Below are 25,747 nucleotides of genomic sequence, written 5' to 3' on the forward strand. Positions count from 1 at the left end.
CTTGATCACCGGAAACTTTTAGGTTCTTTCTCGTCAATAGCAGTAGGTGAAAGTTTAAGATGAGTAAGGAGCCCACAATTTGTTCACCAGGTTAAATGAAAGCAACCAGCCGACCAAATTTTGCCCCTTATTCAGAAATGTAATAAATATTTAGTTTGAGGCAGGCACAAATAGTTTTAAGCCTGATGAAGGCCGAACTCTGTACTGTCAGTATTGTTCTATATAAGTAGAATTAGAGCCACGTGTCATTTAAATTTCTCTCGTAGCCATAGTAAAAACAGTAAAGAGAATGAAGTTAATTTTAATATTCTATTTTAACCCAGTATATCCAGAAGATTGTCATTTAAACATGCACTCAGTATAATAAATTATTGAAATATTTTACATTTTGTACTGTCTTCAAAATCGAATACCTCTTTTTTGCAATTTGGACTAGCCGTATTTTCATGCTCCATGGCCACATGTGGATAGCCACTACGGTATTGGAGAGCACAGTTCCAGCAGGTCCGACCACCACCTTGCACTAGGAAGTTGAGAAGCAGAAGTACATGTGGTAGAGGCAGGGTTGTTACCATCTTGGTCAGTACCAGCATGGGCCACCAGAAATCTCCCAGACCGGTGGTATGGCCAGGACCATTAGGATAAAGCCTCAGATGGCATCTCCAAAGGTTGAGGACTCCTTGAATGTTTAGACCCGTTTATTCAGGAGTAGAGAGTATTTTCTAAAATATTTTAGCCAATTCACCTACCTTGAATTCTTTTGAGACCTCATTACTAGTATTCATCGAGATAATTAATAAGCTGTTATCTTTGCCAACAAAAACCCATTCCTGACACGCACTATGGTTAAGTAGCAAAACATGTTATCATCAGAGATCAAGGTGGTTGAAGTATTTGTGGCTCCATCTCTGGAATGTGGCCTCTCTGGTATGATGCTAGCTAGCCACCCCAGGAGGGTGGATTCCTGATTTCTAGAATGCTGGCTGCTTCTAGGGCATACGTTCAACCAATAAAACCACACAGAATACCACACTGTCTATGCTGAAGAAATTTAAAGTCAACCACAGACATCATGACATCCATGTTGGAAGAAATATTGTCCTGCTTTGTAAACTGTAACTATAGAAATATTCTAGAACTTACAATCTCATGTTACAGACTGTGTTGATTCCACAGGTATTCAACACACCTTTTTTGTGCCATGCACTGTGCTGACACTAAGAAGGAAAAAGATACAATCATTGCAGAAAAGTGGGTTTTTTGAGGGGCCCAAATAAATTTTTTTTATTAAGTGATTAAGGATGTGCTAGTATCTTAATGTTTAGTTTTTCAAAGTGCCCTGCCCCACCACCAACATTCAAGTTTCCAGTTACTATGTGTGTAGCTACATCTGAGTTAGATCACTCTACACTTCCCTGATTCCTCTAAGGTTTTCCTGACATTCGCTCCTTGTTCATTCAGTAAATACTTTATAAGTACTGTGTACCATGCTCTGCTCTAGAGACTAGGGAAATACCGGCAAACAAAACAAGACAAATTGCCTGCTCTCACAGAGCTCACATCTTATGGAGGTATGGTCAGGAGGACAGACAGACGAGAAGCATATAAATGAACAAAGGAAAGTGCAGGTAATAGAAAATCCTATGGAAAAACAAAACAAGGTAATGTAATAATAACAGCAGCTAACCCATACTGAATACTATGTATTAGCTACTTCGTAGAATGTTCTTCCTAAATCGCTTTGTACTGAAGGAAGTTAAGGTATAGAATGTTTGCTTTATCTTTCTATTAATGTCACTATGTGTATTTACACTTTGTACATATGACAAATAATAAGGCAAGACATTTAGTATTAATGTTACTGGATTGGAAGCATGAAGACAGCTTATGTCACTGACCAAATAAATGAGCTTGGCAAATCATTTAATCTCTCCTGGCCAGTTTTTTCAACCAAAAAGAAAGAAAAAGGTTGCTTCTAGGGCCCTTCCCAGCTTCAATGTTCTATGATTAAAATAGAAACTAAGACAAGTATATGTTTTCAGAAAGATCAATTAGGTGGTAAGTACAAAGACACAAAACATAGTTTAGATTCATGTATTCCCCAAGAAGCATCATATACTCCCTTATACATAGGAGATAATTTAAAAAAAAAAATCTGTTGAGTATATTTAAAAATTTTATGTGATTGGTTTCGCAAATAAGTAGATGGATTGAATTATTTCAAAGTCCCTTTCCAGCTCTACTATTCTATGCTTAAACTACAAATAGAGCCAATAGTGTAGCAGATCAATGAGATTTTCAATTCGAGGACAGAATTGATCTATGCAAATACATATTTGATCTATGTATTCCCTTAAACGCCTTATGCAATTCCTTTCATAGCAAGGACTCAAGGAAATATCTCTATATTATAGTTACTTTACTTGCTTTAAGTAAATTTTCAACATTATAACACTGAGTTACTTTCAAAATTCATTACTAATTATAATGCCTTTCCACGTCTTACTACCTGAATCTATCTTATAAAAACATGAACAAATAGGAAATGAGTATCTTAGTGAGCAAAAAATTCTGTTCCTTAGTTCCATACTTTAGATTCCACAAATAATAACACGTAAAAGCCCAATACTAATCTAGTTTCATGTCTACTAATCGATGTCCCAAGTTTTCTATATTAAAGTCAGAAATACGTGAATTCAAATGGCTGAAGAGACTACTCATGTGACATAACTTATGGTGTATGGTCCATTGTTGATTGAAAAACTCATAGTTTATAACTTCGGCAAGCAACCTTTCAGGCACATGACATGGAATAAAAAGGTAACCTCTTTTTATAAATTTTAAAGGTGGCACATATCACAAGGGGGAAAAAAGACAAGGAAAAAATTTACATGCACCCAAATAAGCACGTAACTCCTAATGAAACACATTAAATGGAAACACATGACTTTTCGCTAATTCGTTTATGCTTCTTTTTAATAGAAATTAAATTAGTCACTTAATGTACATAATGTAGTGTTTGTTTTCCAGTCTAGTTGCTTTACAGCATTAACTTTTGAGTCTCATGGGAAATATTACCGAGGGTCAAGATGGGTTTTGAGGAATGAACAGCGTGAAGCATCCACTGTGCCGCACACAGGGCAAAAGGGGTGGCATTAATCTGCAGCTACAACATGAAAAAAAAAAAAAAAGAAACATAGACACACACTAGTGTCAACATGCATTATTAACCCAAGATTCAAAGGGAACCCAACCACACAGATTCCGTTTAGGCTGAGTGCGCAGATGGGAAGGGATGGCTTCATGGCGACGCATAGCCATAGTAGTAAGGTTCGTCAGGGCGGAACCCGTAAGCGGTGGCAGGGCGTCCAAGAATGCCGACTGACTGGCCAAAGCCATCCATTCCGAGGCTAAAAAGAGAAGCAGAAATAGTAAGTTATAGTCTTCATCACACATCTACAATGTAGGTCAGGTAAGAGGCCTGGAATTTTACATCTCCAAGATTCTCTTCCTAGCAGCAAAAGTGACTTATGTGGGTGGCTATCATGAATTCTTTTTCTTTTTAAAATTTACAATACAGTATAATGAATATTTACTTCTAACAATGGGTGTTAGAAATGTTGGAAACCTCTGTCATCAGGTACCATTCAAGACAAAGAGGACAGACCAGAAAATTTTTAATAAATTATATTCATATATGGCTTTCATGCCAGAATGTGAAAAAATTTTACATGCTAGCAATTATCAGAAGTACATTGCTAAGGAATAAAATTAAAACTGTAGAAAAGTGAGTTTTGCTGTTTATAATGAAATCTCTTTCGTATGAAGATATAGGAGTAATCCACTATTAGTATGGACATGCAGCTTACTTTTTAGCAGTAAACTTTCACGCAGGGCCAAGTCATACTATAAGCATATGACTAAGGACAGGAAATTTTACAAAATTTCTAAGTTAGCCAGATTTGATCTGCAATCCTTTTTCTGACTCCTCAATGCAAAAAAAAAAAATACTAAATAGTATATGTTTCTTTTGAGTGACAACAAGATAACTATAAACTTTGGTTCAGTTTATCCTACGGAAATAAAAGCAGCTCAAAGATAACCTTCAGTTAGTTATTAAGGTATCTTGACAATGGATAAACTCTGATTACTACTTTAAAAAAATTATTCTTTCACCTATCAATTATTTAGAAGAGAATCTGTTCTCCAAAGTGCTTTTGAAGGATCCGAGAATTAGCCAACACGTAGCAAAATGACAAGCTGTTTACTTTGCCAGGCAAACATGGCAGCTGTAACGTGCTCATGCATACATAGCTCATGCAGGGGGCGCTGGTGAGCTTATGTCCCGTCAAAGGAAATGGTTTATCATGTAAGCTCTGAAAAAATAAATACATTGAAATGATTTAAGATGTGACATCATATTAGATGGAAGGATATTTTTTGCTTTATCAGCAAAAACTCAATATGATTAAAAAATATGTCCATACAGGCACTAACTTCCTCTCACAACTCCAAATGAGATTAAAACACTTTAGAAATAACTATTAAAACAGTAAGGTTTTAAATAATGTGTGTGTGTGTGTGTGTGTGCATGTATGCATGTGTGTGCGTGTGTATGTGTGCGTGTGTGTGTGTGTGTGTATGTGCATGTGTGTACATACTGGGGTAGGAACCAACACTAAATGTAAAGGGTCATAATACATGTAAAGGCATATTAGTTATGTGAATCTGCCTCTCAGGGGAAGGGAATTTCTGAAATACAAGTTGTAGGTTGGCATTTGTAGTGAGTGATCCTGGACAAATCTAACTTTTTAAGCTCCTTCTATATCAAAAACTGTGTCTATAATTTCTGAAAGTTGGCTGAAATTGTTAAGTCTGATTTTTATCTTAAAATGGCAAAATATAATACAAGCCGGCCCCTCCTACCTTGGTCCCATGGGAAGATTAAATTTTATGATGGAGAGAATTACTCTAGAGGTAGCTTTAAAGATGTTTCAGAAACTAATGGACTCCATGAGCTAAGATACACACCTGCATCAGTTTAAAATCAGAGGAAAGGTTGGCTGGTGAAAATTTTTCTCCGGAAGTACTAAGGCTAACAAATATGCATGTATCTAACAATTCTTGACTATATAAAGATGGATTCTATAGCTTGTGGATTTCAACTCCTTTTTTTCATCTTTCTACTTATTACCTGCCTTTAGCCACTCCTTACGTTGTTTAGCATCATCTCTTCTGAGACCAAATAGTGGCAGACTTAAGTTAAACTCATTCATTTTGTCTATACTTGTATCTCAATCCTAGGGCTATGATAAGAGCTCTTTCAAGAAGGTGGAAACAAGAAGCACAGAGCAGATCAGAGAAAAATGGCCTACGATTACTATTACTAATACTTACTGTCAGATGTTCAAGACAGAACATCTCACAGAGGAAATTGTGGCAACATGACTGTAATTCTATCTAAAAGAAGATGATCGACAGAAGGGAGTCTGTCAGCCATGCTGGCACAAACGAAGCTCCTCGGAGGCCGTGTTGGCAGAACCAACCCAAGCAGTCCCTTGGGGTGACCTGTAACACCCCCAGGAGCATCTGACCATTCTGGCAGGCTTGTCCTCATCGAGGAAGGGGCCTTAACAAAGGTTCTGAGAGCTTGAGGTCGTTATACTTTAAAATGGCAAAATGTTCCATATTTCATTTCTATGACCACCGAGCAAACTTCTGATGGCTGTTTTCCCATGTGGCTTGCCAACAGGGTAAAGAATAAACTTAGACATTATCTGATTTGTGTGATAGGTTTACATTTCATTGGAAATTGACAGATGGATATCGTGTGGTTTTTTTTTTTTTTCATTTTGTAAACATCAGTCACAGGGTTGGTAAGAGTGTGCAGCTCAAGCCTTGTGTCTTGTGACAGCAAGACCTCACCTAGAACACTGATGAGTTTCAGTTTCTGAGCCTGCAAGTTTACTGTGATCCAGTTCTACTTATGCAGAGACATGTGTGTGCCCTACAATGTCCAGGACAAAATGTCTTGTACTTGCATAGGAGGAAGAAAATTCGAAACCAACTCTTAAAATGACTTTGTCAGGAATTAGCCATCATCTATTACAGAGGAACTTGCCGTTTAAAGAAAAGACTGAAACATTACTACCAGTTCGGATGGTACTTTCACGTAAGTCCTTGGTCCTTTTGAATTATGAAAGATCAACTGTATCCATACAATTAATCTTTTAATTAAAATTCACTCTGAAACCGAATAGTTTCATTCTATACTTTCATTAATCTCTCATTTGGTTCTCACAGAGTGAGGAAATGGGACTTTTCAGGATGTGAACACCTGGAGATGGATATTCTTTTGGGATGTGTGGACATTTACTCTACTTTCTCCCCTGGGATAAGGATGTAGGAAAGTTACTGCTGAATCTGGTTCAAAACCAGGAGAGGCTAGTAGTAAGTTTTCCTTTAAACAGAATAAGATGGATTCATTAGGTAAGTTCCTCTGGAAAAGGATAAAAACCATGAATATAAAAGAGAAGTGTCGCAGCAAAGACTGTGCTTTCCTGATCCATTAAGTCTTAAACAGCATCAAAGGCAGTTGGGCACCCTTGATGTCTAGATACCGTATTTTGGACCTTTAAATTAGAAAAAAAGTATCACAATGAAAGATCTCAGCTTGAAAATAAATAATTGTAGTTTAATACAAATGGATACTACTGTTTGTTGTGAAAAGGCAACTAAGAAAGGCAAGGCCCCAAAACTCTATCTGTTATTACGTTTTATGTCCCCAAAACAATGATTTTTGGGCACCTAGAAAGGAAAATGACTAATTCTCCATAAATTCCTGAGAAGGAAGGGAGACTAAGCTGTGATACGGGCACCTGCTCTTGCCCTGTGTGGTCATTCTGCTTCAGGTAAGAGTGTGTATGTTTGGCTATTTACAGGGGAACTGAACCCGAGACTGCATGCGTGTCTCTGTGTGTACATGTTCTCCTCCTGGGGGGTCCTAGTGTCATTTAAGCTTTATCCTCAATGTCTAGATTTTGGACCTTTAAATTAGAAAAAAATATCAAAATGAAAGATCTCTCCTTGAACATAAATAATTGTAGTTTAATGCAAATGGCTACTACTGTTTGTTGTGAAAAGACAACTAAGAAAAGTAAGGCCCCCAAACTCCATCTGTTATTAAGTTTTATGTCCCCAAAACAATGATTTTTGGGTACCTAGAAAGGAAAACGACTAATTCTCCATAAATAAAAATTTATATTTAAAAGTCAATACCAAATATAAAACTACACCTAGATTTTATTTAAAACAAAAAACATTTAGAAATCTAATTAGCATTCAGCAAGCAGAACACTGAAGTCTCTGTAATATTTACCATGATCCAAACAATTAATGGCATTCATTAGAATTCTAAACCTGAGATGATTGGAGGGGGGAGAAAAGAAATCCAGACACAAGTGACGCTTCCCATGCAGCACGTTACAAGGGGAGGGCAGCCAGTAAGAAGTCCCAGACACGCCGAGGCTCTTAGTGAACGTGTGTGCCAGAGCTGACATTCCTGCAGGAAGGGAAGAAATTCACCTACCTCTGCTGTGTGTGAGGCTTAATTAGTGCACATTTGTAAAGCACTTTGAAATCCTGGGATGAAAAATGCTGCATAAGTGAAAAGTATCATTATTTTATTAAAATTAGATAAAAGCAACGTCAGTCTTTTTCGTCTTTGAAATTCCCAAGTTAGCAAAATGGATGCAAGAGTAAATAATGACTATATAGGTGGATGCTATGAAAAAATGAAAAAAGAATGGATTCAAGCCAACTTCTCTTTTCATAGGCTCATGGAACCTTTGACTTAGCAACGTTTTCAGAAGTAATCTAGTCCACACTTCCAGCCTAACGGCCTTGTCAGGTCTATCCCATTCTTGTCAGAACATTCCAGAAATGGAGTGCTCTCTGTGTTGTCCAGGCAGTTCACTCCATTTATGGACACGTCAAACTGTTAGAAAGTTCTTGTTCCACTGATCTGAGACCTGGTCCTATTAGTCCTGGAATTACCCTCTGAAACCACACGGAAGTCAAATTCTTCTTTAATATGACTATTTTACAACTTTCGCCTAATCAATCCTCATGACTGGGTCTCTAAAATCTTTACCATCTCATTTGCTCTCTAAAATAACTCCATTTAAAAAAAAAATCATTTTCTCAAAATGAAGAAGCTGAAAATAATGTGTTATTTATGATGTGGTCTGAAACCAGTGTAGAATATAATGAGATTCTACTTCTGACTTTCTACCAATGTAGGCTAAAACTGTATTGATCTTAAACAAGTTTTTTAAGGAGTCATTACCACAACGTGGCTTACACTGAATGCATATGTGTGTGTATACACATATTGACACACATGAAATTTTCATTTATAACAATCACGCTGAATTTCTTATTTTTACTTTGGGTGTTTCTTTAGGGATGCTAGTCTACCTAGGACAAACTCCTTTATGCTAATAAATTTATAAATAGGGAATAGTGATTTTTATTAACTACCTATCTTTGTGATCCATCAGTTAATACTAAAAGCTGGAATGCTTGTAAGATTGTCAAGTGGAAGGACTTAACAGGGGTTTCTTTGGAGGAAACTTTCCAGGTCTAGTATAGTACTGTACGAAATGATAACATCTTTCTAGGATAGTTCATTCATTTTGTCAATATACTGATCACAGAATCGAAATCAGTAAGTTTGTCTTCCTTTCTAGGTAGGTTATAAATTGATTACCAGAGTAATTTCAGCTTAAGCATGATTTGTCGTGAAAAATTTAGGTCTGTAATAGTGGTCTTTAGTAATAGTGATCCTTCGTCCATCCATCCGTCCATCCATCCATCCATCCATCCATCCATCCATCCATCCATCCATATGTCCACCCACCCAAATAGTACATGATACCATTGTACTATCATTATGCTACCATGTGTTTAGGACAGTGTTGAGAGTCACTGTTTAAAAACAAACAAGATGTGGTACTAGGAAGCCATGATAAATAAGACGTGGTCCCTGTATGGGCTAGAGACAGCTAACATGGAACAAAATCCCGACAATAATGTGATGTATTATTACCCTAGTGTATTTATAAATTGCTACAGAAGATTGAGAGAGGATCATATATTTAATACAATATGAGAGTATATTAGAGGTATGTGCACATTATTACAGAAGTCTCTTGGGGGCTCGAGAGTCTTCACAGAAAACACTTTGATTTTAATACATCCCTTACTTCCTGACATTATATTCTGCACTTTTTGCTTTCATTTCCTATTAGAATGTAAGCACCATTAGGGACTGTGTTATTCATTGTTCTATCACAAGCGTCTAGCATCGTATCTGATAAGGTGTGACATTCAAAAAGTATGTAACGGCTTGGATGGATGCATCTCAAAGGACAGGTAGGACTCTGCAGGTGGAGAGAGACTTCCTCATGGCAGGGCAGCCTGCGAAAGGGCCGCAGGAGGGGCTAAGGCAGGAAACGATTTGTTATGGCTAAAGTGTTAGGTTTATGATGGAAGCAAGAGGCCGGAGATAAGGCTAGAAAGGGAGGTTAGGGCTAGATTTGGAAAGTTCTTTCTATGTCATGCTATGACCTATCTGCTTCCGGAGAGTTGTCAATGGTTTGTAAGAAGGGGAATGGTTAACTTCTGTGCTGTGGAAGGATGATTGTGGTAATAAAGGGCATTGAGAGGCAAAAGCCTGGGGAACATTTAGGAGTACATGACGCCTGTCTATCTGTGAAGCAATGAGAGCCTGTGGAGGCACTGGCAGACAACACAATGATCAAATACGCTGCATTTCACCGCACACACCAAAAGATCGTATTATTTTTCTTTTAAAAAGGGTTTTTTAGTTGTATGTTTACAATTTGGAAACTGAGAATAAAAGGAAACAATTTCAAAAGTGGCTGAAAATTTTAGAAGTTATAGTCAATTGGGAATGAAACCATTTTTGCCCTTCTACCACGGGGCTATGCTTCCTCAAATAACTAAGAGGCCGTGGTATTCCGTACAGGTGAGCTCTGAGTGGAGGCGCAGTTTGCCTCTGACTTCGGTAGGAGGGGCTGGACTGTTGTGGCGGAAACGAGCAGGTTTTCTTGATATCCTCTTGTGTAGTCACAAGAGAAGTGTCGATCGGATGAGATAAGGCCTAGAAAATTACACCGAACATTTGAACAGTGACACACTATATAATCGAGATTTAAATGTTGGCCCTCTACCGACCAACCGCTAGATGGAGAGCTTGTCTTAGCCGTGAGTACCATGCGCTCGACAAAGCTGGAAAGCCAGCTTTCTCAAATTGAAGCTCAGCATATTTCACAGGGCTAGAATGTGGCTTCCATGGCTTTCTCGTATAATCGATGCCTTCATTTCCTAAATGTGAAATAATTTTACTGGGAGCTAAACAGGAATACCTAGCATTCACATGCAACAAAGTTCTGTGTCGCGGCTGTGAAAATGCTATTAATAGACGTTGTTGCGTCGGAGGCTAAAGAACTTCACGTCTGCGCATGTGCAAGTGCCACTGCTGTACAAGAGACACTCGTGTTCATTGAACCTGCCAACAGCCTCTCGTTCCTATGGAATTATATGTAACAAGTCCATATTTTAGGTTGCTCTAAGGTGTTCATTATTGCTTTGGACTTGAGCCTTTGTATTATGAAGAAAAAAAGCAGGTAAAGAGTAGTTTAGTAAGTTTCCCAACATATATCAAGTCTAGCTGTCATTTTCCATTGAGTTTTTAACTCTTAATCTTTTATATGCATCATTATCAATTTTCCTTTTATTATGATAAAACTAAATCGCTAAAGAATACTAAAGAATCATATTTTTAGTGAAATCAAAATAAGTAATATTTTTTCCCCAAATCAAGGACAAATGATATGAGTAGGGGGAGATTGTATTTCAAGTACTTCTATGGAAATTATTTTTTAAAAAAACCACTTTTCAAAAAAGACAACCTGTCAGTTCTAAAGGGGAAAAAACACCACCCTGGGGACAGATCCTTTCAATTTAGTTATTATACTGAGATGCTTCAGATAAAAACTAATTTGTACTAATGACGAGGGAAGCATATGTAAAATAGTCATGGATTTATTCCAAATGGTAAAGAAAATCCATTTCACTGACACTCCTCTATTGTCACTCAATTTACACTTCTCTCATTATAAGTGTTAATCAGTTGTTTAACCCATGTCCAGAGTCTATTTTAATGTGGAAACATTGTAGTTGGTATTTTTTCATGTTATTTCATCATTGCATTAAGTTTTTCTATTCCTTTTTATTGTTTTATGTTTTATAGCCTCATTGAGATTTTTCTATTACCTCTAGTTCTTGGGCATCCTAACTCTTACTGTTACATCAGACAATTCTCCTTCACGATAGTTTTTTTTTTTATGATCTTTGTAAATTTTTGTGTTCAGGTTTCTTTGTTTGTTTTTTGTTTTTGCTTGTCTACTGCCCCTTGGGCTTGGAAATATTTCTACAGAGAGCTTCTGTAGTTGTTTATAATATATCAAGGGTCCTGGAGATTTCACTGTCCTGAAACAATCTGAATAATTTCTGGATTTGGGGTCCCCTCGATTAGGTGTATAGTATAAATTCTGAACCCACTCATGTGTATGGAACAAGACTGTGATTTCTCTTTCTCATGGCTGACCACTCTCCCAACCTAGGTCCTTGGGGCAGAAGACAAGTTTTGGCCACTTCGCTGGGCTGGTGAATTAAAATCATCTAGTTCCCTTTTCAACTGATGGGAACAAGGCAGCCCTTTGAGGCTTCAGACTTTATTTGGGAATTCAGCTCCGTCTTCCTGTACCACATAACCAATATCTAGTTCAACATTCTTGTGGGTGATTCTTTTCTGTGCACGTGTGTCACTGGGGGTGTTTCCTAGCTTTGTGGCTATTGGCTATAAACAATAAATATTTTGTCCACCATTTCTATATATCTATATGAAAGGGGGCCCTTCCAAGTCAGCTCAGTTTACCATCTTGCTGGAAGTCCCTTCCATTTTACTCTTATTATCTTCTCTGCACATTCAAGGAAAGATTTTATAAGCCTTATATTCCTGTGACTCAAAATCAGCTTTTTTGAAGAGAACAATGACTTGAAAGAAACAACTGGAACCATTAGAGGATCTTTCCCTTTTCCTTATTTGCAGCAATTAACAGAAAAAATACTCTAATAGGTGCCTAGTGAAAGCTGTCAGATGTGGTTATCAAGCTGGAGTGAGTATTTACTCAAATCTAAAATGGTCTCAAACCTTTGAACGCAATCTTTTAATGAAAGTATACCATCTAGTCATCTTTAACTTACATTTCTTCAATTAAGTACAAGGACTTCTTGAAATTGGCAGTTCTATAATATCAAGCAATGCCTCATTTCACACCACCAAATGTGAGGGGAACTTAGTGAACGGCTGAAGTAACCCCTGGGTCAATAAACTGGGTCATTAGCACCTCCTTTAAATAATTGTTTGTCTGTTACTGGTTCAACATTTATATAATCTGTCATAATACCTCGGTTTCTGAAGGTACCACAATTGCTGCTGCAGGCTTAGAGAGTATAATGTAAGTAGCAGTGTTTTCACAGCGATACTTTAACCATCCTGCCTGGTACTGAGCGGGTTAAAGCCTGAACACCACAGCTAATTGCTATGTAATGCTAACCTTAGTTGCTGGTTCATTTTGAGACTCTTTAAAATATGAACTGTGTATTTTACCCCTATGCACTCTCTTAATGATTTGTTTTTTTAGACTGAAATCACTTCCAGCCATCAGTTATACTCTTGGTCTCTACATATGCACTTCGCGAAGCACAAATATTTCTTTTTCCTATTGGTCTGCCAGCCCTGTCAGAGCAAATTTCACTTTAAACTAAATGCTATGATACTTAAAACCTCTTGGATTACTCAGGCTGCTAGTGTGATCTATGACCTTCCCAGAATGACAGCTGAACTCTCCAATTTGCTTATGCTGCTCAGGGAACTAGAAAGCACATGCCAAAGAGGCAAATGTCTCTGATGCTGAACAGAGATGAGAGTCCTTGTTGGAGGTGGGAGCAGGAGACTATTAAGTACTGAAAAATACTAATAAGAAATGAAAAGAAACTAAACATGCTGTAAAGCCTAAGACCTCAAGCGTAATTCAAAAGTTAATGCTAGTACTGGAGAATTTTTAGCCCCGTTAAAATATGAATAACGACCTTCAGTTACTGTAACCAGAATCTTAAAGTGATAGTGCACTATCGAAAGGAACAAGCTCCAGAGATGCAACAGAATCTAAAATTATCACGAGTACTACACAAAATGGGCTATATCAACTCCCCATCTTTCTTTATAAAACACACAGAAATCTGACACAGATGTAATCAACGAGGTGATATGGCTACCTAACATGCATGCTACCCCTACTGACACATCCGTCTCTCGTAAATGGAAAATTCATGTTAAGTTTCTGGTAAAACCTTGTCTCCAAAGTCCTTAAATAAATAAGACAGTTTGGGAATATTTTGACATAGTTTTGAAACTTTTCACTTTTACTACTTTACATAAGAGGTGGATAAATGTTTGCTGTAAAAAAATGAAATCTCAAGTCTTATCAAATATATGAAGCTTAATACAAAGCTTCCAATTCATGTCATATCTACTTATTCATTTACTTGTCTCAATAATTTTGAGGCTAAATAACCTACAAATTACCTTTGGCTGATAAAAGTCAAGTGGTGGCTGATAAGACTATTTTTTCTAGCTAAATCAAACGAAGTAGTATTTTTCTAAAAATGCCGGTACAAGTATGGATCATAGAAACTGTATTTAAGCAAATTAAAAGTGCATGACTTTAAACAGCTGAGCATGAAAGTTTGAAAATTTGACTCTAAGTTTATAATACTATCAAATATACAATGAAAAGGCATTTCCTTTCGTTATTAAAATATTTTAAAACCTCTATGTTGGGCAGTGTTATACAAATACTTTCAGCCATTAAATCAGTATTGCAGCAATCAATACAGATCAGGTAAATATTTCATAGCTATCTAGTGTCCTTTGAAGTATTTAGGATCTCAGTATAGTGTATAATATACCAACAGTGCATTTAGCACTGGAAGAATTGGTATGAAAGTAAATATCTACTTTTAAATTTTATAAACTCTCTCGGTCCTTGAGAATACATTTGTTATATTATGGATCTGTAAAAACAAACAAACTAAAATGAAGGTAAATTCGTTTTCAACTTAGGTCTAGGGCTAACTTTACACTGTCAAGATATGGACCGACTCAAGTCATTCTGATCAACCAGACTGCGGTCACCTGATGATAAAACGAGTTATTTCTGTATCATCCTTCCCAGAGTGTGGCTAAGCACCCTTTGGGCCCACACTGAGTGGACACCAAACAGATGCAGTGTAGACTGACATGTAGAAGTATATGGTCCTAGCAAACATATTTCTAACTTGTACCTTATTACCATATTTTAAAGTTATTATTTTCAAAGCAACATAAGGAAACATCATACTTCTGTCTTTATCACTGATGTACATGAGCATTTTCCTCCCTTAATGAAAGGACTAGCAGTTATGTTTATTAAATTCAGCGAAACTGACTTAAGTATGAACGTATCAACAACTCCTGAGTTTTCTTAATGTTAGTGGGGTGCAATGAGCTCAAAACCAGAATATAATATGATTTCTGTCTCTACTGATATAACTTGTTTCAGTCGTTATCTGTAACTTTCTTTGTCATGATTTTTTTTTTTTTGTAAAATAAGAATAATGTCTATCCCTTCACATCTCTCTGCCTTGAGATTATATTTCCAAGTCTCTCACAACAACAGTACATAGACTCTATCTTTAGAGTATATATTTGGTGGTGTTATAGTCAGGACAGATAAAATGCTAAGAGCCTTCCCTAAAAATACTTAGGAAATTCTGGCTCTTGCCACCTAAACTAGACAGTGAAGAGATCCTCTCATACTTGGCATGCTTCTTACACATGCTTTCTGTTTGCCTGGACAGGGTTTTACATAATTCACAGAGAGTTATGCCTACACACGGACACCCAAGGATTGTTGCATTAAAATCATGCCATGGCCAATCATACCTTCCTTTTACCACAGTGGGACTGGACTGCTTGTATAAATGGGTTATTCAGTCAAAACCCTTCAGACTCTAAGCCACGGCTGATGCAAAAGACACGATACCTTTAGCGATGAGAACTACTGGGAAAGTGTCTTTACTACTTTTTTCATCTTATTTTATATTCAGTGAGTTTATTTTGAAAGTAGTAAATCAAGGGTAAGTTTTCTATTATTTCACACGAATCGTCACTGCCCACGTTGTACATGTCCCTGTACTCAGGCTTACTAGTATAGTGCTGCCCTCTCCCTCAAAGGGCACAGGTCATGGAGGTGTAATTAAGATGGAGTATTTTCACTCTGTCATGTTCCTTGGCTTGGGTTGTGCCAACCTGACAGTCCGGGACTTACAAGGAAAGCGGGGCAGCTCTGAGGACAATTCTCCAGGGAGCCGGGAATGCACCATCCGTGTCTGAGATTACAGGCAGGATTAGGGTTTTAGGCAGCATTTCCAACTAGCTCAAAGGCCCCTTGACCCTTGATCAACACCGATCCACGTACACGCTGTTTTTCAATAGCTGGTACAGTTCAAGCCGTGTTGCTCAAGTATCAGATCCTGGGTTGGGAATCTGGGAACACGGAGGCCAGCTCTAGTTATGGGCGGATTTTCCACTGCTCAGGAGATGGGCGCCCCTAACTTGCACGTTGTTCAAGGGTCAACTGTATATCTACCTTAGTTATTTCAAGGATGCAGGATAAGGAAAGGTTACAAACTGATCTATTTTAAATGACTAAGGTGCCCACTTACTGATAGCAAACAGTACCACCCTCCCCCAGACTTTGGGGGGAAAAGGCAAGTTGCAACTGTAAGAAATTTTAATAGTTTCTCTTTTGCCCTTAGTGTATGCAAAGAATGAGTTAAATTATGAGAGTCCAATATTTATAAAGTCCTTAAAACCCAGACACCTTTTTAAAAAAGTGTTTTTTGAGACTTTTAAAAAATTCCTGTGTATTTACCACACTTGAAAAGGTGTCTCAGCAAAGTTTGTACACCAGCTCAGCAAAGTAAATACAGCTTTATGGGGTTTCCTGTATCAACTTCAAAAGATGTCATTTTTAAGGTAACGTTGCAATTTTAAAAGCTTACATGCCTAACTATGGCCAGAGAAGTCCCCTCCCATCCTTTCACATTTGAGGGGCTCTACATTAGCCACTGATACTGTCCACAAAAATTAGGATTCCTTTTTAAGATTACGTTGCCTTTCAATTTCTGACAGGCCAATATGAACGTGCTTTGTTTTTGGCTGGAAAAATCTGAAATGGAAAGAATTTCCAAAAAAATGGGCTGTATCAACTTTAGATAAAGCTAAAGAAACAAAAACAGGCTTAAAGATATACGAGTGCGTATACTACGTATGTTACGTTAAATGAGATATAATGCTGTCTTATATCCACAAAAGAGGAGATATTCAGGAAATTGTTAATTATGCTCTTGTTTATAAGTCTATTCAAATAACTTTAACTTTTAATCTTTAACTTAATCACAGGGCACAAGAAAGTATTTGTTGATTGTGCCTCATGAGTCTGATATGAGACCACAGAAATATGTAGCTTTTTAAAAAAAACCAACATAGACATCCAAAGATTTCATATTCACCATGAAATAACTTCAATAGAAATAGATTTTAGAAAATTACTTAATACTCTCAAATATAAAAACAAATATCATTTGAAATTAGATTCTATTACAGAGAGCCATACTTATCTCTTTGAAATAGGTCTGAGTTCTAATTAATTGACAGGGCACTAAGAACTCATAAGATGACCACGTGATCTGGGCTGCTACTGAAAGGCTGCAAGTTGGCCTAACATTCCTACAGGTCAAATCTATACAAGATGGTCCAGAATTAATCCCCTTAACTCAGACATCTCCTCCATTTCCAAATAACTATCAATGGGGGTTTACTGCCTTTTTTAAATGAGAAAACCTGATCCGTTTTAACAAATCCTTTGTTAATATATGGTGATGGAAGAAGAACTGACTCTAGGTGGTGAACAATGTGATATATAGATGATGTATTATAGAAATGTACAGTGGAAACCTATGTAATTTTCCTAACTATTGTCACCCCAATACATTTAATTTAAAAAAAAGGAAAAAGAAGAAGTTTTGAGAATTCATCAATAGCTATGATGTCAGTGTTTTTAAGTTCAAAGACGAAAATATTTTGTCACTTGTTCCCTTGGGAATATCTATCTATCTGTCTATCTGTCTATCTGTCTCTCTATCTCTCTATCTCTCTATCTCTCTATCTCTCTGTCTTCCCTCCCTCAGTAAAATGAAAGGTTTCTACTTAGCAAACCTTTCACGAGATGGGAGGCATTGAAATCAACATTTACAATAAACTCATTCAAACAACAGCTTTCCTCAAATCTCACAATTGCTTACAGTATGTTTGGTAGGACACAGATGTGTTTGGAAGGAAACATTATCTCCATCACAAAGCCACAACAGGGTGCTACTAACCCTTCCAAAGAGCTTATTGTTATAATGAAGTAACTAAATTCTAGTGAACTACCAAACCATCAAAGTGCAATGTTTCATTAAACAGCCTCTACCCTCCGGAGGTTACATTTCAATAATAACGTGATTCTTTCTCAAATACTGCACTACTTGGCATAAAATGCAAAAAACAAACAAACAAACAAAAAACCAACAACAACAAAAAACTGAATCTATAAATCTATTTACCTTTTTAATCTAAGAAAATTCATCACAGTATCTTTAATTTTTTTAAATTTTATCTTTTTTCCATCTTTGAGACATAACTCACATGTAATATTGTCAGATTATCTGATTTCTTTTCTGTAAGAAAATACTAAAGGTATAATCTTTTGTAATGGAAGTCAGTTAATGAATGATAACATTCTACATAGCATACTCTTTTAAAAAAAGCTATTATTTAAGATCTTATTTTCCATGGATGATTAATTCTGTGTCCTCTTAAGCTTGAGGACAATTCAGAAATGTTTAAGATGTGTGTTTCATTGGAACTCTCTCTCTCTCTCTCTCTCTCTCGCTCTCGCTCTCGCTCTCGCTCTCTCTCTCTCATTTAACCACAGTGTGGGAGTCACATTAAAAGTAGGCAGGAACATGCAGACCACAGATGTCCCAAGACTGACACTGGATTTAGTATTAATTTCTTAATTCCTTTTCTAAGCATAATACTATTACCCTTAAATATTTTTTTTTAAAAAAAGAAAGTTGAAATAAAGACTAATAAGACACTAAGTCATCTCAAAAAATTATATTTTAACCCTGAACTGTAAACTTCTCAAGGGGAAAAGAATTGTTTCTTACTAAACTCTATGTCCCTACCATCCATCCATCTGTTTGTCAATTAAAAGGGTTACTGAATAAAGGAAATTTTAAGTGTTTCCTTTACAAGGAAACATTATATGCACATCCTTACCTTGATTATATCTTTATTTTATGCTCTATAATATCAAGATGTCATCACAGAAACTTTAGAAATTAAAAGTATCTTTTGGAAGTAAAAATATCCAACAGCATATATGCTATACTTCTGATTTACTGGTTACTAACAGGTCATTAGTTAAGACCCAGTAATAGGAAAGAAATAAGATTAAAAGAACCCTTCATTCATTTTCAGTATGGTGTAGAATAGGTTTCTACAGAATGGAGGCTACTTGATAATGAAAACTAATTAAAAACACTTGTTAATACTGGGGTATTAAAAGTTTCTTTTCCCAATAAATAAAAACATTTTAGGATAGAGAATGCTTAGATTCAGTATAGCTGAGTACATCTCAGTATTTCCAATTAGGTATGTGGTAGAATAATACATGTGTACTAAGAATTTCTTAACTTGATCTTAACTAAGTAGGCAAGCATCTTCATCTGTATAAATACTGCAATTTAAAAGACAGTTTTTTTTAATCTTATGTAGGTTATTAAAAATTTTCCCATATAGCACATGTTCCTACCGACAATTTTATAATACAAGCATCTACTACATATATAATATATATACTATACACACATATATCCTTTGTATGTAATAAATACTATATATTGTATACTTGAAAGGGTGATGCTGAAATAGTAAAGATTAAATATTACATTAAGACATTGTAAAAAAAAGTTGAAATAAAATACAGCGTGGGGAAATGAAGGAAGACATGTCTGTGCTTGAATACTGGCTCTGACCCTGACTACTCATTTATTCAGCACACATCAACTGAGACCCTCGTGTGTGTCGGGCACTGTGGATCCAACTTTGCATAGGACGGTCACAGTGCTGGCTCTTCTGGAGACTGTATTCTTTTGGAAAGAGGGAGATGAACAAGTGAACCAAAGAGTAAATGATTAGGGTACTAAAACAGACAGTGATTAAGAGGGTGGAGGAGAAGGAGCTTCTTTGATATGTCAGGAAAAGACCCTCTGAGGAAGTAATATTTGAGCTGAGACTTGAAAGGTAAGAACAAGCCAGTTACTCCAGAAGTCAGAAGAATATTCAACTTAAATGCAAAGGTGCTGATGCGAGGAAGACCGGGTTCGTGTGAGGAACGGAAAGGAGCCCAAAGTGGGTAGAATTAGTAAGCAATCGGGACATTTGCAGGAGATGAAGCTGGGGGTGTAGGTACGTGCCAGATGCTGAGCTCTTTACAAACCATGGTAAGGAATTCGTATTTTATCACAGCAGCATGGGAAGCCACTGGAGGCAGGTGGGAGCCGTGACCCGATTTACACTTTCCAAAGATCATGATGGTGAAAACAAATGGACTGCAAGGGAAGGTACGCGTTAGAAATAGGGAAACTAACTAGGAGGCTATTGAAATGTTCAGGTGACAGACAAGGGTGGCTTGGACGAGGGTACGGACAGTGGAAATGGAAAGAAATAGCCAAATTGGAGACATAGTCTAGAAATGAAAACAACAGGACTTACAGATGGTTTGCACTGGGGAGAGTGGTAATGGTGAGGAAAGGGGAGGAACCAAGTAGCCTCCAAAGGTGATGGTTTGAAGTGCTGGATGGTGAGGGAAGGTTTACAGAGATGGAAGCTGAGGGGAGAAACCTGTTTCCACGTGGGAAACCAAAAGTTAGGTGTGATGATTTTATTAACTATTCAATTGGATATGGTAAGTAGTGAGAGGAAGAGGCTCATGGGGAAGATGAGAGGTTGCAGATAAAACATGCGCTGGCAGACACTCTTAGAGCGCTGGGGTCTAACTAAAATCCTTTAGGTGGTGGGTATAGTCACAGAGGAGGGCCCCCACGGCCCCCCAAAAACAAAAAACAATATGGATACAGAACAGAGCCAAAGCCCTGAAGTAACGAGCATTTAAGGGTGAAAGGGAAGAAGAAGATCCAGCAGAGAACACTGGAAAGGAATGGAGAGGGGCTTAGGAGGAACATCAGAAAAATGGGGTATCTTGAGAGCTAAAAGAAGGAAGTTTCACAAAAGCAGGGCCTGGACATCGCATCAAAAACTGCTGAGAGTGAAGATGAGAAAGGTTCATTGGATTCAGCAATCTGGAGGTCACTGGTGACTTTGACAAGACTGGTGACGTTGACGAGTCAATGGGAATCCTGTGAGAACTATATGAAGGTACGTGAGTCACGGGCAGTGGCTGGCCTGTGCTGGGGGCCACAGAGAGTTTAACTTCATAGATTCCAGACTATGTTTCTGTGCGGACAGAAAGGATCCAGTAGAAGGGATGGGGGCTCAGGGCCAAATGGACTGACTGGACTTTGAAAAAAGGACACTTCCTTCATTGTAACAGAATGGAAGAAAGAAAGGTGGGTGAAAATAAGAGTAGAGGTTGGGGGGTGAAAAGATAACCTTGGGCAAGTAGCTTAACTCAATAAGCTTCAGTCTTAAGAATAATGGGGCCCTGGAAAAACATACTGTTTCCCAATATTCCCCAATAAAAAATGTAAAATAAATAAATAAATAAATATAATAATAAGAAGAATGGCTCCTTTTTGGAGCTGTGGTGAAGATTAAATTAGATAGGAATGTGATAAACAGCAATTAGCATACTGCCTAGCGCTCTGTAAATACATTTCAACGAATGCCATCCTTATTAGTCAACATATCTCAGATTATAGACCGATGGGAAACCATTTTAGAGAACAACGTTGCAAGTAATAGAATTAGAATAAAGTGTGCATGGCATCAAAGCCTGAATTATTTCTAATTCTCTCCAGCAATTTCATTTAAAACTGGACTGCTCCGGAAACAAACCTTTTTGAGCAATTTCACTTAAGATTTTTTTGTCTTATTTTTTTTAAAGAACAAAAACTTTTTAAAAATTATTGTTTACGATGTAGAGAAACTTTCTGTGAACTTTCAAATCCATAATTTTGGAGGGATGATGGACTAATGGTTTGATGCAGATTTAAAGTTGCAGAGAAACACAGAAGCAAACTGCAGGACAGCCCCCACCCCCAGATACAGAATCTAAAATTCTGTTCTCGCTAGCCAGCTAGGCTCCATCATTTTTTTTCCACATGCATACTACGATACTACAGTTTAAGTACACACACATATGCGTATGTGAAAACACAATAATTCTAAGAGTATAAGTTACAATTTTGAAGTTTAATATTTCTACGTCATATCTAATACCTTCTGAAAAGGCCTAGGGTAGTACCGCACCTCTCTCTTTTAAAATTTAAAATTTCTTATCCTCCTTTGTTATTTGGGTAGGAAGGTCCTCTGTTTTATCAGGAGATCTGACTTTACTGCCCCCAATTTAGAAATACTGTTTTGAGTTTCAATACATTTTCAGTTGTTTTCATTATGGTTATCTAAATCAATGAATGGGTATGACACACTACTGATTTACACCCAACAATTTGAGTTTTATGAGAATACAAATTATTTCTTCGGTGGAATCAGATGGCTATAACAGTAAATGCGACTTCAATGGTTGGAAACTAGAAGCTGATTTCTTTCTTTTATATATTTTGTTTTATAATACTTCATATTTATATGTCATTATGATCTACATAAATATAATATTAATAAAATATATTTATCAATGGCTATCGTCTAAAATAACCTTCTAAGAGTGCATTTCTTGACAGAGACAAGTGAGGTTCTAGTCACCAAACACAAAATAAGACAGTAAAAAAGATAAAAGGTATAAGTGAAAAATAAATTTAACAACATATGTTAACTGAATCAAAGAAAGCCTCAACCAAGGCTTCATTGTAGCAAAAATAAAAAATATGAGATCTTATGGTACTTCAGCATGAAGAAGCATATGTTTAATAATGTGTACAATACGGCTTGCTTAACTGTGATTTTAGATTGCCACTGATTTATTCAACAGATACTTATAACATTTCCAATTATGTATAAAGGCCCATTGATAAGAGGCCTTAGTGGATGCTTACAACAATGTTATTTTTACTTTAACAATAGCTCTCCTAATGTAGGAATCAAGGTTTTGAAATCCTTTACATTCCATTAAATACTATGGAATCTTCTCTTTAATCAAAAGTGTAAGATAACGTTCTGATTTATTAACTAAACACTAAGTGCAAATTTATGTTGAAACTGAACATGCAACGTAATCAAAGAAATAACAAACTGGCTGATTTTATTTGCGGAGAAAAAGACTCGGTTATTTCAAAAGCATTAAAGCAGACCCAATTTGAATCTTAATGGTTGTAACACCCAAGCACCCACCCCTCACCCCACTTCCCAACACACGCACACCTTCCTCCTCTCGGTTTGTTAACATTCTACAAGTTTCTCTCAGGTTTGGCCTCGCAAACGCTTACTTGATAAAGTAGGTCACTTGAAAAGAAAGAAAGCCCAATAAAATGAATTACAAAGACAACAAGATTAAACTGATTGTACTGTTTTCATACATTGTAGTTGCAATTCTACAAATATGCAGTTGGCTGTGGTTTGGCATTTAACAGCATGCGATCAGTAAGGAGGAGGAAATTTTATTCTCATTAACTGTTGCAGATTTACTGCAGTGAAAAAGAGCTATGTAACCCGAGATGTGACAGTACAGAAAGATCAAAGCCTTGCACTGGAAACTAAATAAACCCTCTGGCTACTTCCTGCAAGGAAAATTCACTTTGGCAATGTAAAACAGAGCCCAGTTAAAAACTACTCTGTTTTATGAGCTGTCATAGCAGCTCAAGTGGTTTGGACCGGCTGAGTTTAGAACATTATATTTCCTTGTTTTTGTCTTAGATACTTCTGTAAGCAGTTTTATAGACCTTTTTTTTTCATTGTTAACACAATAACAAAAAGAAAAAAACGAAACTCTTTTCTTTTGGTTGAAACTGAGAAGGTAAGTACTAAACTTATTAAAGCAGGCAGGTCTTCATTTGCACATTCCTTTCTCATTTACTACAGTTTAATATTTTGTTCTTGTATATTTGGCAATATACATTTACTTTAATAATTCATGTGCAATCTGTACAATTCCTATTGAAAATAAGTGCAAATCAGTTTACAGAGCCCATATGGCTCGTATCTGAGGGTGAGCTATTTGTAATACCACATCTGGAAGGACTATGGAGAATATGGGAATTAATTAATATTGCATTTAAAAACCTATAGGGCTCTAGGCTTCATCTGTTTTTTTCAAATAATATTTAAGAAAAAATATTTGGTTTAACATTTCTAATATAAGGAAGTTTAAACAATTACTCATAAATACTTAAATCACATTGTTAAACCAATCAAAACACAGATGGACTAGAATAAATCAACCTTAAATTAGAAAACGTCCTTGAGTTTAGGAGTAAGCTTAGTATCATTGGATCCAGACTTCAAGAAAAGATGACATGCTCTATTTTCTTCTCTCTTTTATTTTTTTGGATGAGGTGGTGGTTCTTATCAACCAAATTGCTTACAATTTTGTTATTCTCACCAGAACATGAATAAGCAAGGCTTTATAATGGTAATTTACATGCTGTTCCCTTAAAAAACAAACAAACAAAACCTCACAACTCTTTTGAAAATGAGCATTTCATAGATCAAATGTATGATACAACCAGTCGTCTTTGCTGAAGGACTTTCTATTTTCTTTCCATTTAAGTTTACAACTAATTTTTATATCTCTCTACAAGCCAACAAAAGTGCAATTAATACACATAAAAATGTATGAACTTTAACACTAGATAATTACTCTTAATGGTGGTGATATAATTAACTTCTCAGTCATGACTGGATTAACTTGCATGCCATTTCTTCTAGTACAAAGCTACACCGTAATTGATGTGTTAACATTTTTATAGGACCTAGTCATATTCAGATTACTTTTTTCTTATTTATAGACTCATTTATGCTGAATTTCTTCTCCTAAATGAAAATCCTAATAAAGTGACAATAAATTTGGTTTCTTTGGGAGCACCTTTGGACTTCATGTACAACTAACATGCATGCCTCCAAAAACTCTGCTCAGATCACCTGACTGAAAACTAACACGAACTTGATGAAGGCAGCTGTGTCTCCAACTTCTCTGACTTCTAAATTTCCAAAGGAAAGTAAATGACTTAAAATAATTTTCCAAGTCAGTAGTATAATTTCTCTAGGATAAAACATCTTCCCAAGTTTCCAGATGTCTAAGCCTTGATTTTTGGCTTGTATTTCTGTATTTCAGTAAAGTTTACAATTTGCTAATGCTGATGTGTGATAATCTAATAAAATTTGGCCTCAAAAGTTATAGGCCCAATTTACTAATAAAACCTAATTCAATTCTCCTTGGGAAATGCAAATCATTAATGTCTTAGCAGTGGAACCGAATTTCCTTGCCTTTTCAAGGTTAGAAAGAAGTTGTCTCTATAAAAAGTCTAACAAGTAAGACAAGACTAATGTATAAGGATTCATTAATAGGCAAAAAACAATAGTGTCAGGTATATAAACACTGACATTGGTTAATTAGCTAAATAAATTATTTGCATGAGACATTAACCCTTCTAGACTGAGATTATCTCACTCATTTCATCCTCATTTCTTACACTAGGTTAATCTGTAGAGATTTTAATGAACTAAGTACTTAAGAGAATTTAATGGCAGCCAACTAATTAGTTAATATGTTGGTTAATACATTAGTAGCAATTTGCCTACAAGAAACCTGAAGCACCATTTTGCAGTTAACCATGTCAAATATGTTACAGCAAAACAGGTAATCAGTATGTTGCATCCTACTACGAAACCTATGTATCTTACTCTGAATTGTAGTAACATTTACTCTAAAACACAGTTCAGTCTTAGGCTCATATAATGGGCTAGTTGGAGGCAGTAAAGGTGTAAGAGTAAGAGTGCTGGCTCTCACCAAGCTTAAAGACTTCCCCGTTTATTAGCTATGTGGTTTGGGGCTAGTCCCTTAAAAATATTTGAACCTTAATTTCTACCTTTGTTAAAATACAGACAATACTATTCTCTGCCTTATCTACCTCACACACTTGATGTTAAATCAGAACTTGACGATATACATGCTAGTTAATCCAAGACTGAGAAAATACTTTGAGAAAAAGAAAAAGCTTTAAACATTTTATTCTTTGAAACTTTTAGACGGTTCCTAAGACACTCCATCTTCTGGAAAAAAACAAACTGTAAAATTGCTATGGGAAT

General features: G+C 36.4%; 1 protein-coding gene across 2 annotated transcripts in view; it reads right to left on the reverse strand.

Annotated features, from left to right (window-relative positions):
• Positions 1-2,958: 2,958 nt before the first annotated feature.
• KIFAP3 (kinesin associated protein 3) overlaps positions 2,959-25,747 on the reverse strand; it is a 118,033-nt gene continuing 95,244 nt past the window's right edge. Inside the window, exons 20-21 of one of the 2 annotated variants that reach the window (XM_033092771.1) lie at positions 7,589-7,656; positions 2,959-3,410 (exon numbers count right to left, since the gene is read on the reverse strand). In XM_033092771.1, coding sequence (XP_032948662.1) covers positions 7,611-7,656 — 46 coding nt within the window. In that variant the 3' untranslated portion in view covers positions 2,959-3,410; positions 7,589-7,610. The remainder of the gene's footprint in view (positions 3,411-7,588; positions 7,657-25,747) is intronic. The other variant, XM_033092770.1, reaches the window with a different exon arrangement.

The sequence above is a fragment of the Rhinolophus ferrumequinum genome, chromosome 22 (genome assembly GCF_004115265.2).
Source record: "Rhinolophus ferrumequinum isolate MPI-CBG mRhiFer1 chromosome 22, mRhiFer1_v1.p, whole genome shotgun sequence".
NCBI classification, from domain to species: Eukaryota; Metazoa; Chordata; class Mammalia; order Chiroptera; family Rhinolophidae; genus Rhinolophus; species Rhinolophus ferrumequinum.